Raw genomic sequence first — 16,464 nt, 5'->3', positions numbered from 1 at the left:
ATATTTCAATAGCTCTGTGGCATCTAAAAGAAAAAAAATATAGACATGATAATATCCAAGCAAAACTTCGCTTCCAAAATGAGATTCTAAAACAGAGGTGAGTTTCAATAGTTACTTGCACTACCTCAGTATCTTGAGTTTATAAAATAGAGGGGAAAACAGATTCTAATCCTATAGCTTTTTGACTAATGACACAAAGCCAGGACCATGATATTTAATGTCACTACAAAAGGCCAGTGGCATGGAAGATGTTGCAGGAAGAAAAGATAAAGTAAAAATGCCTAACAGTACCTGAAAGATATTAAATTTTATATAACTAAACCAGAAAAATACTTTTTATTAATTTTATACTTTACTCCTTTTTATTAATTCTAGTAACTTTATTTACACAAATGTAGCACCTGTCACTTTTTCATCACGTATTAGGATCTTCGCTGCACTAAGCATTAGACAAGTATTTTAATTTGAAGGATTAAAATCATAGATATTTTGTCTAGTCGTTAGAAAAGAACATTGTATCAGGCTACCGTAACTAATAAAGATAACCATGAGACCATCTGCCTTATTATATATTTTCTTTAGCATTTTTAGCACTGCCTTCTTCCTTGCACACATGCTGTTCACTGTGTATGCACCCTTAATTATTGCCATATACACATGGTTTAGTTGACATTGCTTCTCTGATGTGTATCTCATCTTTAGATACATTCTCTTACTTTAGAACTGCATATCGTATTACTGCATCCTACGGATAGTCCATTCATACTCTGACAATCATAGCACTAGAAAGTAGCTAGCAGATGTGCCAGCACTGTAGCCTGCCAGATTAAATTTCATGAATACCATCCTGCTAATCCTCAAACTCCCAATTTGATTTGAAATTAGTTAGAGACTATGCCAAAAATTTCCAGATAATCAGGTCCTTCTGCCACAGAAAAAGCAAGGCTCAGAGCAGACAATGACCATGTGAGTTCTCAGGGTATACCTAAAAATGGACAGTGAAGAGTCTCAAAGCATTTTCACATTTTATTTGATTATCTCTGCACATACAACCACATTCTGATGTTGGTCAATACCTATGGAATTCCCTGAAAGATATACTTTGGCAGAAGTTATGAAGGACAATAATTCCAGGCATGATTATCATTTACTTGGCTTTACTCATGTATCAGAATTCATTCACACAAGAAAAGCACAGGTGTCTTTGTAGACAATCAAGTCACACCAAACTCCACTGCCTAGTCGCTCTCATAAATGAAATGTGTTACTATAAAAAGATGATGGCACTCACCTTACATCCCTCACAAGCACTGACACCATAGTGATATCCAGATGATTTGTCTTGACAGACAAAACAGGGCTTGTAAACACGAGGGGGTGGAAGTGGTGAAGGAGGACTCGGAACAAGTTCCTCAGAACTGGTGCTCTGAGTTTCAACTGCTACAAAAGAAAAAAGAAATATAAATGAATGATTCATGAATTAATTTCAAATAACCAATCATTTACTGTATTAAAACTATCAAACCAACCCATATCTATCTTTGTAGAATACATGTTCACTTGTCCTTCCCAGCAAAATTTGAGGGGAACTAAAGAAGGGCAAATAGTGAAAGGAATACATGCTATAGTCTCAGAAGCATATTTTAAACTAGCTGTGAGGTAAAATATCATGATCCAGCTACCAAACACCACAAAAGCTTCATCTGGGCTCATATTCTGGTTTTAGCCAGCATTACAGAGTATTTATGGAATTCCATGGGATCCACGTGTGCACACTGGACGTAACCTTTAATGGGAAAGCGTTAGCGGTATGCATGTTTCCCATCTACCCCTAGACTTGGAAGAGCTCTTACATCTTTTGCCTCATCTACAACAGGTAACACTTTCAATGTGCAATTCTGCCACAAAAAGATGGGGAAATGCATCAGGACATATGTAAAGAGACAAAAGAATACGAACTGAAGTGAAAATTACATGAACAAGCCTTCTCTTTTTTCCATCAGTAAAAGTAGCACAACTCAGCAACACCTCCTTATCAACCCTCGGATTTGTAACATCAGGAAACCTCTCTGAGAAAAAGCTATTAGATATTATGACCCCATGTCCTTTATTGCCTTAATATTTCTGGATGGTCATTTGTTTTGAACCTGCTGAAGAGCCAGTCATCCCTTTCAGTGAGAGGACATGAAAGCTCTACGATGCAAGATAAGATGTGAACTAGATCTTTTCAAAACATCTGCATTAGTTTTCGGTGATATGCTGTCATCATTCCTCACATTTATTGTAGATGTGCAATACATTTTCATGTTTCACCTAGCTGTTCTGCTGCTTCTCAGATAAATCCCTCTAACTTTTCAACAGATATACAGAAATGACAGAATCTGTGAACTCAGATCTATCCAGAAATATTAGGCACTATCAGCAGAGCTAAATCTCCAGAGTACTAACAGCAGGCCCTAAAGAATATTACTCAATGGAAAATCTTAGACAAGATTTACTGTACATGATATTTTTCAGATTACTGAGATGATACATTTGTATTAAAGCCATGATTCATTGTCAGCTCGTGTACTACAAAATTCACAGAGGGGATCACGGAGCACGATACAACTCCTGATTACTTGGTAGAGAAGGGCCAATTTCTGCCATTTTCGCTTGGGTTAAGCTACTATCAACTTCAAGGACACATTTTTTAGAAGAAAATAAATTCTGAAGTGAAACGTTAAAGGCACTGATTCTAAGCAAAGAAATATCTTTTCAACAGGAACAACTTACTTATATATCTAACAATAATGAGGTTTGCGTGAAAGAACAGAAAAGCAAAATAACGTATGGCTCAATAAATTGTGATTTTAAAACAATGTCCAGAACTATACTTAACTGTTTCAGCATTAAATATGCTGAACCTTGACAAACCAAATATCTACAGCTTCCTACTGAACCGAGCAAACTTTAATGAAGTTTTTTCTTAATGAAGAAAGAAGAGAGAATGATCATTTCTTCTCAGTAGTAATTTTTGGTATTTAAGAGAGACACAGAGTGCTCCATTATTGATTTCTGCACAGTCATCCTGCTTAAATCAATAATCTATTAGTACTTCTAAATTAAAGTTAGATTCATCAAATGCCCTTGAGAGGCCTCAAACAGCCTGCGCATTATTTCATGCTAGCACAAGTATTACAGGGGCTTCCAATCAGTCTATGGAATGATAAAATTTTAGCTTTAAAACTCTAATATCAGCAGACAATGTGTTTCATATTAGCTCATTCAACTCTCCAGTCAGTCTGAAAGGCAGTTTTTAGGCTTCCCATGGGAAAACAAGGTTGTGTCATTCAATAAAACAACTGCACTCCTGCAATCCTTCCCTGATTTCGGTTTGGGAAAAGCAGTCTTTGAGGAATAATGCTGACACACTTCAGCATTTTTGTGGATTTCATTCTACACAAGCACCAGCATCCAACAGCAGTGTTCACACCGCGAGCCATATGTACAACACAGGTCTGTCAAGCACTGGCCAAGCACCAGCAACTTGGGACACTCAGAAGAGGTTAAGCAAACAGCTCAGTTAATAAAGAAAGAAAGAAAGAGTAGGCAGCAACTGAAGATTTGAAGGTGCCGCTACAGATTTAATTTTTTTCTGGACAATTCGAAAAGATATGCGCGAGTAAAAAAGCCAGTACAAACCAGAACACCTTCCCCAAAACACTCAGATATATATGCTACTGGAAAAGCTTGATCTATTCTATGTAATAGTTGTGTCAGATGAACAACCGTCTAGAGGTTGAGTTTTTGCAGGAAAACCATGTTTGGGAACTTGCGTTCATAGGCAAAGTGTGTGGAGAGCTTTCTGGAGCAGGATCCAACTCAGGTTAGACAAGCCCTACACTCCCAGCCCAGCTTCTGACTCACTAGTCTTCCTTGGATTTAGCCTTTTAAACTCCTTATTTGAAAATGTATGTACTGCAATTCAAGCTTACTGAGTTTAAAGCCCTGTTTTTGTATCACACAGGTGAAGAACAACAGCAGAACCTGTTCTCATCTATGCAGGCCTGTGTATGGAAGCTAAAAAAAACCAGGGCGGGCGGGCACAGCTGACATTTCCAAGAAGGAATTTTTAAAGTAACCTTAAAATTTCGGGAACAATTCAGTCAAAGCAACTCCTTTCAACATCCTGCTGTCTCGTCTTGCGGGATGTGACACGATTCACCTGAGAAAACAGAGCCTCGGTGCAGTCACAGGACACCTGAATGCTGCTTAAGCACACAGGGACCCTCAAACAATAGGTCATTTCACAATTCCTAAGATGTCTGAAATATTTCGAAAGGTTAGATAAAGTAGCAGATAAGATCTTGAAAAGCACAGCGTGCTTTGTGAGAGCTAATTTACTGCCAGCTAAACCATGTTGACAGATAGAGGTATTTCACTTGGTGACCAGCTAGAAGCAGGCATTATGAAATGCCTTTCGTTTCACTAGGAACCTAGATTATTAAGCTTGTATGTTAATGCACACTTTGGACAGTGGAGTCTTAAAAGAATAAGAAGTTGTAAAGCAAATGGCATTTCCTGGATCGCCTCAAGGGAATTGTGAATACTGAGCTCAGGGTCCCTGGTGGGAAGCAGCAATTTCAGCTAATTAGGGTGAATAGCAAAGTGTTGCATTTGGTCAAAACATTCTGTTAACCCTCATTTTTGTTGGCACCAACAAGAGTCTGGATTTTTTGCCTTTTTTTTTTTTTTTTTTTTTTTTATTAATTCACTGCAGGAGTGCAAGGCACACAGCTCACATACATTAGGCAGAAAGTCAAAGGAAACGCCAAAGTTCAACTAAAGTACAAGTAATTAGAACCAGATTCTCTGCTGCTTGTATGTGTGCATTTGATTGTAGAAGTTATTTATAAGCCTCCAAACATTTGAAAAAATAACTATATACTGTAGATCATTTAATTTTTATGTCTAGTCTAGAAAAAAAAGTCTGCTTTTAATCATCTTCCAGGAAAGAGCCAGGAACTGGGAAAGTGGGTCTCAATTGTTTCAATACAAATTTCTCTCTTTCATGTGCCACATAAAACTATACTATAAAATTAAATCCAAAATATCGTTGACTCAACCCCCGCCCCGTTTTTTCTTTTTTTTTTTTTTTAATAAAAAACCTCTTTGAATTTGTCATGCTTAAATAGTTTGCATTGTTACGAGTTTTTTTTTTTTGTTTTTTTTTTTTAACTGTTGTTTGGAAGACAGACAAGGGGGAAAAAAAGTGCGAGAGAAAGAAAACATTATGGTGGAGCCTTGCCAGCCTTGACTTAGTAACCTGGCCATGACCCTCCAGCGAGTGTGTGTTTGACCCGGTCACACATGGCTCTGGCTGCAGACTGTTGCTGGGTTATACGGCCCAGATATTTTTACCATATACACAACAGGTGCGGATCAGAGACAACAAAAAGGCGAAAAACAAAGTCTTCGCTTTGCGTGAAGACCCTGATTTTCTCCCTTTCAAAGATAACGACAAAAGCAAAGAAGTCGGGATACTATTTCAGTTATTGACATCTCCGTGCTCGATCGCTACTCTGCGCCAGGATTTACGACGGATTTGCTGCACGGAGGTTGAGTGGGCTGAGGGCAGGAAGAAAGAGGAAAAGGCTCAGGGGAAACAACACGCCAAATGTTAATCAACTTGCATTGAATTACCGAACTGTAACATCCGAACCGCTATCAAAAACCTTTCCTCACAGGGCTGGGTATGTATTGAGGTGGAGGAAGGAATGTTTTTTGTTAGCATGAGCACAGCATACCTGGATTAAAACACAGGCTGCCGTGATAGCTCCAGATTGAGTATTGCTATCGGGATTTTCAGAAGTACTTGTGAAAATATGTCCTCCATTTTAGTGTTACCTTTTTAACACTCCTGTCCCGCTAGCTGCACACATCTGTCTTAAGACCATGGTGTTACGTAAGTTATTGTGTTTAATTCCTCATTACAATTTTTCCAGCTTTAATTTTAATCAAGCTATAGTTCAACTCTACAAGACTGTCTAGGTCTTAAAAGAAAAAAAAGCATGATTTGGCCTTGAAAACAAAAACAAACAAACAAAAAACCAAACACAAACCCAAAATCAACCCTCTATGTCTTCAGGTTTGCTTTTACTATGAAAACGGGACTTTTTCAACAGGAACATCAAAAAACTACGCTTTATGATCTGGCTTATACTTGGGGGTGCCCAATCCCAAATGATCTCTTTCTGTTACCTGAAAAGCTTAAAGAGTGTCCCACAGACTTTTACTGCGCACAGTTTGGGATTCCTACAGCACGATTTCAAAAACAACAAAACTTACACGAAGTAGAGGTTAAGGAGATCAGAAGTCCAAGCTGCATGCCCTTACTAATGGACAAACTGCACACAAGGTCGCCTCGAAGGTGCCTCGGCCGAGGTCATTTTCAGAGCCATGCCTATGGCACAGGCTCCTGCTGCCAACAGCTATCTCAGACAAGGTGCAAGCCCTGATACTTGGCAGAAGTCTCTAAAGCTGAAGTGCTTTTGCTGTTAGGACTTTTGTCAGTAAAAAAAAAAGCAATATGGACAGCTGGCTTCTGTCCAGCCACAGCTGGGAGAAGAGTGGGCCTGCTGAACTCTGTCCTCTGCCTCGCGAGCAGAAGAAGTAGTTAAGCACACACTTTGCTCTGATATTCTTACCCTAATGAAGCTCTAACTACAAATTTGGCCGTGCTCCACCTAAGACACACATACAACCAAGAAAGTATTTTCTTCCCCCTACGCTTCCTTCTGCATCTTGTGCATTTAGACCAGGCTGTTTTGTGCCAGGCCATCACTTGGTCACTGCTCCACTGATGATGCATGTAGGATCAGGATTGCCTTTCTCCAGCCATTTTGCATCTTGTGTGTTTAGACTGTAGGCTATTTTGGGCAGGGTCTCAGAATAAGCTGTATGGTAACCAGCGCTGCAGGACCTTCAAGTGCTACTCCAATGCAAATAATAGGATGATGGTGATCTTGCCAAGTCAAAAGATGTTTGAAAGAATGAACCTTGAAAAGCATCCATAACCTTGAGGGGAGTCATTACTTGCAAAGCAGGTCCTCGGAACGCTTTCATTTGAACTATTTTAGCATTTCAGTGCTAAAATGCAGAGTAACTTCCAAGGAGGAGTCTAAAAAAGCAGTTTCTTTCGATTCAGCAAATGCATTTGCTGCATGTATGCAAAGTCATATTTACAAACTTGAGTGCCAGAAGAAGTGTTCATGCCCCTCTACTGCATCTCCTCCAGTTCAGAGCTGGGAGTGAGATGCATCATATTCCTTCATGCCTTTCATCAACAAAATTGCCAGGTTTCAGTTGCAAATGTGTAATGTTAACCAGCAGAGTCACGTAACAAAAGTAAGAGGAGTCAGCGGATACTGGCCTCAGCCATATGACAACAGTACAGCCCGCTGATGCCTTTGTTCCTATCAGGTGATAAAGGCCAGAACATGAATATTCAACATCTTACTACCAGCACAGATAGCAGAGCTATCCAGATTTGTTTGCTGTAAATTAGAAGCCACCAGCATCTATCATTTGTTTATCCTTTTGCTCTAGTCTAACACTACTTCTGTTCCTCAGCAGCTTACTGACTTTTTCACTCACAGCACAGATTCATTATTCCCACAAATATCCTCTCTTGGTTGCCCAGTGGGTGGTTTTTTTTTTGCAATATCCTTTTCTGTTACACCAAAAACAGTCTGGTCTCTTAATTAATCCATTTGTTAAGCATGCAAATTGCGTTAACCTGACTTTACAGTGCCGTTCATTAACAGGCTGAAGGGGGCCCACCTGCCAGCACGTCTTCCCAAGCGACATTCCTGCCCAGATCACAGGTTCCTGCCCCTCTGAACGACTCTCCTCGGGCCCCACTGCCCCTGCCATGCACTCACAGGCACGCAGCACGGTCCGCAGTGCTCTGACCCTGCCATATTTAGCGGCAAAGACCCTGCTCTGTTCTACCTATCTGATCTGCGAGCACGGTCTCTGCTACTCCAGTACTTGAATATCCCACGAGCACTCGTATTTTTATCTTCATAACACCCAAGTGAGATAAGGGAAGGGCTATTCTTCTTACTTTGGAGATGGGAAGCAGAAGCACTGACAGCCTAAGAGCTTGATTAGCCTAGGTCTTAAGTTCCTAGAAAATGCAGGCAGGACCCAACTGGGATTGTCAACAGCAAACAAGAACCTAACTAACCGTAGCTCTAGCACTGTCTAGAAAACATAGCCTTAGGTCTTGCCCCAAGTTACACATGGGATACATGACAGAGCAGGGAACTTGATTAAATCTGTGCTCAGTACCTCTAACATGGATGTTCTGAAGCATCCCCCACTTAGCAGGTCTAGGCACGCATCCCACTCAGCAGCCAGCTGCAAAACGGGCCAAGGTTAGGTGCCTCTTGTCCTCAAGAGCCATCACTGCTGATGGCAGGAGACTCGGAAAGACTGCTGGAAGGCTCATCTACTTCTGATTTCTACAGCCAGCTAATAACTGACTTTCTACAAAACCACCCCACCATACAATCATTTAGACAGGAATGTCCCAACAGACAATCAGCCTGTCCTTAGAGAATCAGCATGGCTGAGGTAGGAAGGGGCCTCTGAAGCCATCTGGGCCACCCTCCTGCTCAAGCAGCACCACCTCGAGCAGGTTGCACAGGACCATGTCCAGATGGCTTTGGAGTATCTCCAAAGAGGGAGACATTGCAACCTCTCTGGACAACCTGCTCCATTGCTCAGTCACCCTCTTAGTAAGTGTTTCTTGATGTTCAGATGGCACCTCCTGTGTTTGTCTGTGCCCTTAGCCTGACTCCTCTCCTGAAGGTGACTGAGCAACACCCATGCTCATGGGTGCTGCGTCCCACACAAGCATAAGCAAGGCTAGAAACCGCCACAAAAATCTCTACACATGGCTATACTGCCCAAGCCACTGGAGACTCACATACCACCAAGATGGAAGCCTGAATCTACCAGGATAGCAGTTAAGAAAGCTGTCTTACATATTGAGAACATCTGATCTGGACATCACCAAAACCAAGTCTGAGTCAAATACTCAGAGGAGTGACATCTACTCCAGAGCTCCCTGGTTTGCAATGCCTGGCTCTTAAGCCCCAGATCCACTAAAAAAACCTGGAGAAGTGCGTATGACCAATGCAGGAGATTTATGTACGCCTGACCTTTTCAAAGAAAACGATACTGTTTGGGGGGCTGGGTTTGTTAGCATTTGTATCAGCACAGCGGTTCTACATTTGGGTTTATGCGTATGAGTAGCTAGAGAGACACATTTACACTTGAGCAAATGTGGAAGGTGGAAGCTTGCCGTGATTAATTGTGTTAGAGACGAGAACTGCGTCTGGTTATACCGGTGTTACTCTCAGGACAGACTTAATGATGCGCTAGAAACTGAGAGCAGGAGCGTCTTTCGCTAAATAAATGGTCAGGCAGACAACGCGAGGTGTTTCTGAGGGAGCTGGGCTGAAAGTAAGTGTACAGGCAGGATGGCCGGAGGGTTTGGCAGGCAGGGCAGAGTTTGCAGGGCAGCGGCTCATCACTTTGTATTAGGAGCCTACCTTCAAAGTGAAAAGGAAAACATGTTACATGAAAAAAATAAATCGTATGGAAAACTGAAGAAAAACATCCGAACGATGCTAGCTCCGTGTTTTTTTCAGGTCGGTGATTTTCTGCCTGGCCACTACCATGCAAAACTCCATCCATCTTGAGTGAAATTTTCATATGACTGCAAAACTGAAAAATAGGATCTTCTTTATCAAAGAATATCATGCTACCATTTGTGTGAATGTAGATTTTCCTTTGAAAAAGAAGTTTTCTTACAATTCAAGCCCTGTTTGTTTTGCCAGTGAATTTCCAAGGTCAGATCCTCATCCGGAGCAAAGTGGCACAGGCAAAGCAGCCACACCAGTTTACAGAGGATGAGGACTCCAGCCTCTTTATTCTTTATTTATGAAAACTGAGCCTATTTCTGTGGCCTGCTGACACTACCGTGGTGTCACAAATTCAGCACGCTTTCCCCATGGGATCGCTAATAAGAAAAAAGTCACGTGAGGGACAAAACATTTAAAAATGAAAGAGGTGCGATTCTATTTTCAGATCTGTTTTATGACTCCACCAATTCCAAAAAAGACCCTTGATTTGTAAACATATAACTGGGAGAAAACTCAGATTGAGTCTCTTCAGTACTAAATAAAAATTGCAAGGATAACGACATTGTTACTGTAATCACCATACACATTCAGATATTTCACTAAGTCATAAAGTCTCCATTTATATTTATTAAATGTTTTACTGTACTTTTGAGTGCTTTTCTTTTATCTTCAAATCTTTTCAAGCATCCAAACAGAATAATCCCGAGTATTATACTAAAGGAATGAAGGAATGATTTTATTCTTCAAAACTAGTCTCCTACTCAAGTTGGTAGTAGTTTTCAGTACTACTATGTCTGCCAATTTTTTATTTTTTTTATTTCCTATGTATTCAGCATGTTCTTATGACACTATTTATCATGACTTTTTGCTGCGGCTTGAATCCAGCAAGAAAATGAGTGTTTTCATATCTTTAATCATGTACTACTATTATACAGTTGTTCAGCACCACATGGACAAAATGAAACTGTTGTGCTCTATTTGGAAACACACTAAAACTGCCTGGCTACGCAGTGTTTTACATGTAATTTTATTTCTCAAACTTTAGGACCATTAATTCAGGACATCTTCATCTTTAGGTATTTTTAGATCTTAAAATTAATAGAGTGGCTCAACAACAGCCAATTCAGCGATCAAAACTACTTCAAGTAAGTACAGGAGCAGTTAAAATGCCTATCATGCCAATTAATTTGTATTACAGCCACACTGCTGGATAGCACTAATTGATTTATATACCCTCCTTTCTATTCCCATTTACAAGGGCAATTATGAACTCCATCACATATGTTTAAATGGGTTACATTAGAATAATATGTAGAAGCTGGACCACTGAGCTTAAAGTCTTTAAGAACAGGTAAATTCTTCTTTAATGGGTATGTTATCAATCCACTGCAAACAGCCTGCAACCTTTAAGGCACATAGACACAGTACTGATATTTCAATTTTCATGGGCAGTTTGGGGTTGACTCCAATGATGAGCTCAAACGCTATTTTTAATTGTTTTAAAAACTGCATATTATAGGCAGCAATAAACACTTACAAATTAGTATTATACCAGCCACTGCTCTCTCCAAAGCATGGTTTCTATAAACAAGTTGAAATGCATACATCTGTAAATAATAAGTATAAGTATGCTGAATTTAATGAATAAGGGCACTAAAAGAAATTGAACAGTAGGGGTTCAGCAATTAGAGTAACTGCCCATTTTATTAAAAATGTATTGTTTCCAGCTTTCACTTTAGAAGGCTTTTATTGCTCTGCTAATTCTGAGTTTTGATTTCCTTAGAAAACGAGGCCTCCTCTTTATTTTCCTTGACAGCCCCCTGTCACACAGTCACTTGCCTTTTTTTTACAAGGCAACAGACAATTGTTAAGCTTATCTCATTGCTCGGGATCTCACTCCAGGGCCCTCGCTGCAGACTTTTTTGGCATCATGCCGCTCAGAGGTATGTTTTTCGTTGAGTAATGAAATCTGCTGAACCAGCAACCCCCAGACAGCCTCCCCCACCCCGTTCTAGGGCTGGAGCTCACCAACCCTCCCGCAGAGCAGAGGGAAGAGCATGTGTCCGGCTTCCCGGCGATGCCTCTGCGAAAACAGGGCCATTTGCTGAGGCTGGCAAGGCTCGGGGCTGCGAAATGGAGCCGTGCATTTCCTCCTGCCGTGGAGCAGCAGCCTCCTGCAGAGGAGAAGGCAGCAAACCGGGAGGGAAAACCTCCTACCTTCTTGGAAAGGCAGCTTCCTACACCTAGCCCGTGTCCCAGGGAACGTCGCCCGTGCCCCCAGTACCATTGCAGGGAATCTCTGGGGCTCCTGCGCTTGTACAGATGTATTACATTCGTGTAGCTCACCTCCCTAGTAAGTGTTAAGACTGCATAAGACTATTTTTAACACTAGCCTAATTACACCCACATTGCTACACTGCTACAGCTGTGGGGGTTTAATTAAAACAATACATTATTTCCATTTAGACATGACATAATAACAGTAAAAAAACGGCTTTCATCACTTGGGCTTATCTGCAACAAGAAGGGCAGCCAGCCCAAATCTTAACCTTTCTGACATCCTCGAGCGCACATACACACACGGCATCTGAGACCAAAACAGGGCCAAACTCTCTTCTCCTTTGTCCCTTCAACGTGCCAGATGAGGTCGGAGCACTCCTAGGAGCAGCACACCTCAACATTTCCCATGCTGACGTTAAGAAATCTGAGTTCACAGGGGATATTTAAAAACTGAGAACCACCAGTATCCTTTGAGGGATGTGCAAATAAAATACACAGTTTATCGAGCTGCAATGCTTGCCTGAACGGAATTGCAGTATTTCTGAACTGAATACCTGCTAGACAAAAGATGGTAACGTAGTAGGGAAGATACCATGAAAACCTAAGCACCAGATTTCGTTTTGTAAATCGACATCCTTGTCACTGTGCCTACGTAATATTTTATATCTATCTCTTTAGATGTTTATGGGTGCAATTTACTTTCCCTTGGTGCACTTAACCTGGCAAGTATCACTACGCCCTTTTCTCAGTAGGTGCAGGAGGAACAGAAAGCTGGGAAGAAGCTCGGTGTCCTAGAGCAAAGCAGTAGCAACGCTGCAGCTGTGGCTAAGAGCAGATCTCTGCCCCCTGCCTAGAGGACCAAAGATCAGTACAAGAAGGCATTCACAAGAGACTAGAGACAAGATGAGCACCGTGACTGGAGAGCACGTTTTCCAACACTGTTCTCTGACTCTCTACCTGCAGTGGATTTTCCTGTTAATCCCTCGGAGTGATGAATGCTCATAATTTTATCTCTATGTCATCTGTCAGTACGATTCTCACTTGGAAGAGAAAAAAATGTGCACACACTGTACTGCAGACAAACAGATACGTGCTAGCAGTATTTCCTAGTCAGCTGGTGTTTCTTATTCAACAACTACTTTGTTTTTTTTTTTTTACCCAGCTACCCTGCTCATGTTTTACAGCACTATTCCAGCCATACAAACAAGGAAGATGTCAACCGCACTTTATACAGAATATGACATAAAGGAAATATTTCAAAAGAGGAAATACTCCAAAGAGCTGGACAAGCAGCATTCAGTCCTGATCTAGTAACAAATTCAACACCTGAAGTCCCAAGAAACTTAAGGCAAAGCTTATGTTTTGAAAAAGGGAAATTATTTTTTTCAAGTGAGATTCAGTTCTAGAAGATCTTTGATGACTGTGGTTTAATCATTTTGCAATGTCTATAATATGATTATCTGATATAATACATATGCATATAAGCATGTTTCACAAAATATGCATTATTTATGGAAAAAACTTTTCTTGCCATATTTGAGAGATTTGGGCCACCATTTTGTGTAGAAATGAAGCTTATTTGTACAAACGCTTTTCAGTTGTCACAGTTGGAAAGACACGTTACTAAGTGTAAATTCTTTCAGTGCCACCTTCCCGAATTTGCTGAAGGACAGCTTTAGGTCCCAGCTGACACTGAAATATTTCTGAAGCCACAGCAAAACATAATTGACAATACACCAAGGCTACTCAAAAAATTGAGGACAGCGGTGAAACTGTCTGTAAGACTATCTATTTCGCTTTAAGGTCCAGAAAACCTCTGACCTACGGCACTAGTAATTCATGGAGTAACTGTGACAAGGCAGAGCAGCCATTTTAAGGGATTAGTACACTGTTAGTACAGCACAGGGTTGTTAGTTAGAAATCATTCACAGTGTAAGTTCAGTGTGCTTTTTCTTCACTTCCTTTTCTCCGCCCGGATCTCGTATAGTCTCTCATTACACACATATCTCTTGGAAATTCAGGGAAATTACTGGTGCTTTTTCCACACATTAACCTACCAGATATGTCATCCAAGGAGCTTACTACTACTACTACTACTACAAAGAGTAAACTGTGAAACCGAGAGAGGCTCTTTGAAAAACTTCTCTCTGGCCAATTTACCCTGGGACCAAGCACTACGGGCAGTCACAGCGTATGGGCAGCCCCAGCAAGGACACGGGCACGTTGCGGAGAACTCCCCCATCGCCCAGGCAGAGGGGACACCCCGCTGTTTCATGGCATTCGCGGCATTTGCAAACCAGTTTGTCTGATCACTAAGTTGTATTGTTTCCTCAGATAAGCAGGGCCCCAGTGAACAATTAAAGCTTTCAATAAATAATCTGTAAGCACATTCATTTGATTTACTGTTATTTGATACAGCAGTTAGTTTCAATGGGGCAGTTACTATTGATCACATAAAGTACTACAGACAAACATGAAACACTTCCAGAACTCCATGGATTATTACTCTTTATCTGCCACTCATCTGGCTTACTTGGAATGGTTGCAAAATTTAAAATCAATAACAACAATTAGTGTTCAGTATACTCTCAGGAATGAATCATGTGAAATATGTTTTGTTACAAAAATGAAATGTTGGAGAGCATACAAACATGAGAGACTCTTGCAAGCAGCAAAACTCTAAAAATCGTTTTTCCTGGTATTATAAAGCGTTGGACACAGGGGGTAAAGAAAAGAAAGCATATGGGTATTGTAAATGCACCTGCAAGCATACACACAATTATAACGGGGCACTGGCAAGATTTTCAAAACAAATTGAAGCAATTTAAGAATACAACTTTCAACTAAGTGACGAGACAGAGGCACCATTTTTTTCCGTAGAAAATTCCATGATAAGGCCTACAATGTCACAATCACTTGACCTCTAAAGGAGTTTGGGTTGCTAATGATGGCAGGGCTTGATCCTGTGTAGGGAACTGAAGATATATCAAATGGTCTGATTCATCTTCCCACTAGCTTTTACTGAAGAGACTAACAGAGACACAAAAAGCTATCAAAATGTAAGAAATGAAAACAAAATGAAATTAATAAAGCTGGAAATTGATTGTAAGTGATTTACATAGGAAAACACCTTTTAGCTTCAGATTCATATAAATTAGTCGTGAATCTAATGAAATGCATGTAAATAACAGTATTTTGAGATCTCTGCTAGAGTAATAATTCTGGATAATTAAAATGCAAAGCAATAAGAGAAATGTTTCATCATTAAACTGTAACCAGAGCTCTGTGTGAAATCATCCATTCAGAAGACTTGTTTTTCATCAATTATTTGTTATTTATCTGATGTAAATATAAGAAGGTCTAATTAAAATGTATGACTCCTTATGCAGCTTCTTGTCATTAAGACCAATGAAAGCATTCTGAAGACCATAATGAAATAATTATGTTTGCCTTTAAGAATCCTCTTCAACAACACATGGCAGTACTACACTAAATTAAAACATCAGGAACTAAATTTCTCTTGCATCTATTTCCATTTTCACTAATTATACCCCCAAGCTTTCCAATAGACCAGGCCCTAAAATTCTTTTGAAGCTGAAACAGCCTAAGGAACAGCAGCCTTCTCATAGTAATGGACTTTGATGAACAAACAAAGGTAATGCAGTCCTGCAAGCATTAATATTTCAAATAGAGTTATCATGTGAAAATATGTGTTTCTTTGAAAAATGGGGTAAAAGACGGCTGGTGAGGAGCCAAATAAATATGTGTTCCAGGGAAACTGATACTCTGATTTAATCTTATTTAATTGCATCACTCCTTCCTCACCTCTTTTTGTCAGAGTGCTTTCTTGCTCTGCACAGAAATTAAGGATAGCAGAAGCATAACAAACACGGTATTACTGGGCAGTATCAGTGTAACATGCTGTAATTAAGCTCTGCTTTCACATTTTAGCAAAGGTGAAAAAAGCTACTTTGAGCAGTTGCAGCGTTCACACTGGGCTCCATTTCACAGGCAGGGGAAAAGCTATTTTCTCAAACTACATCCAGACATACAGTTCTTCCCGACACGTAGCTCGTGCTTCATCCACAAACTGTTGCAGTATCTATCCACAACACAGGGAAAGGAAAGGATTTGGATAAGGAAAAAAACAGAGAAGGATGTGAGTCAGCTCAGACTTCTTGCAATCAGCTGACAGCTTCGCTGCAAAACTTAAGAAAGATAATGCCCTGGTCCCAGAGAAGCGAATGCAGCAATACAGGCGAAACGCAGAAAGATGAGCAGCTCACATACCTCACCCGCATAGCCTGTGACCGTGTGTGCAGCTAGCAAAGCACAACTGGAATGTGCTCTCGAGATGGAGAAAGGAAGGCTGAGCTTCACCAGGAGATGAGGATTTGAGGAAAGTCTATTCTTCCATTCACCCCCCTCACCAAAGATACTTTGCACAAACGTCTTAAAGACATAGCGTTTGTCGTTGCCAAGATTT

The 16,464-nt window shown here is 40.5% G+C and overlaps 1 protein-coding gene across 7 annotated transcripts in view; it reads right to left on the bottom strand.

Moving 5' to 3' along the window:
* RARB (retinoic acid receptor beta) overlaps nucleotides 1-16,464 on the bottom strand; it is a 331,581-nt gene that overhangs the window by 66,580 nt on the left and 248,537 nt on the right. For all 7 annotated transcript variants that reach the window (XM_040550265.1, XM_040550267.1, XM_040550266.1 and 4 more), the window contains one exon: nucleotides 1,292-1,440. In XM_040550265.1, the coding sequence (XP_040406199.1) occupies nucleotides 1,292-1,440 (149 nt within the window). The remainder of the gene's footprint in view (nucleotides 1-1,291; nucleotides 1,441-16,464) is intronic.

This window comes from Cygnus olor, chromosome 2 (genome assembly GCF_009769625.2).
Source record: "Cygnus olor isolate bCygOlo1 chromosome 2, bCygOlo1.pri.v2, whole genome shotgun sequence".
Classification (NCBI taxonomy): Eukaryota; Metazoa; Chordata; class Aves; order Anseriformes; family Anatidae; genus Cygnus; species Cygnus olor.
The sequence above is the reverse complement of the archived record's forward strand: the minus strand, read 5'-3'. Positions and strand labels throughout refer to the sequence as shown.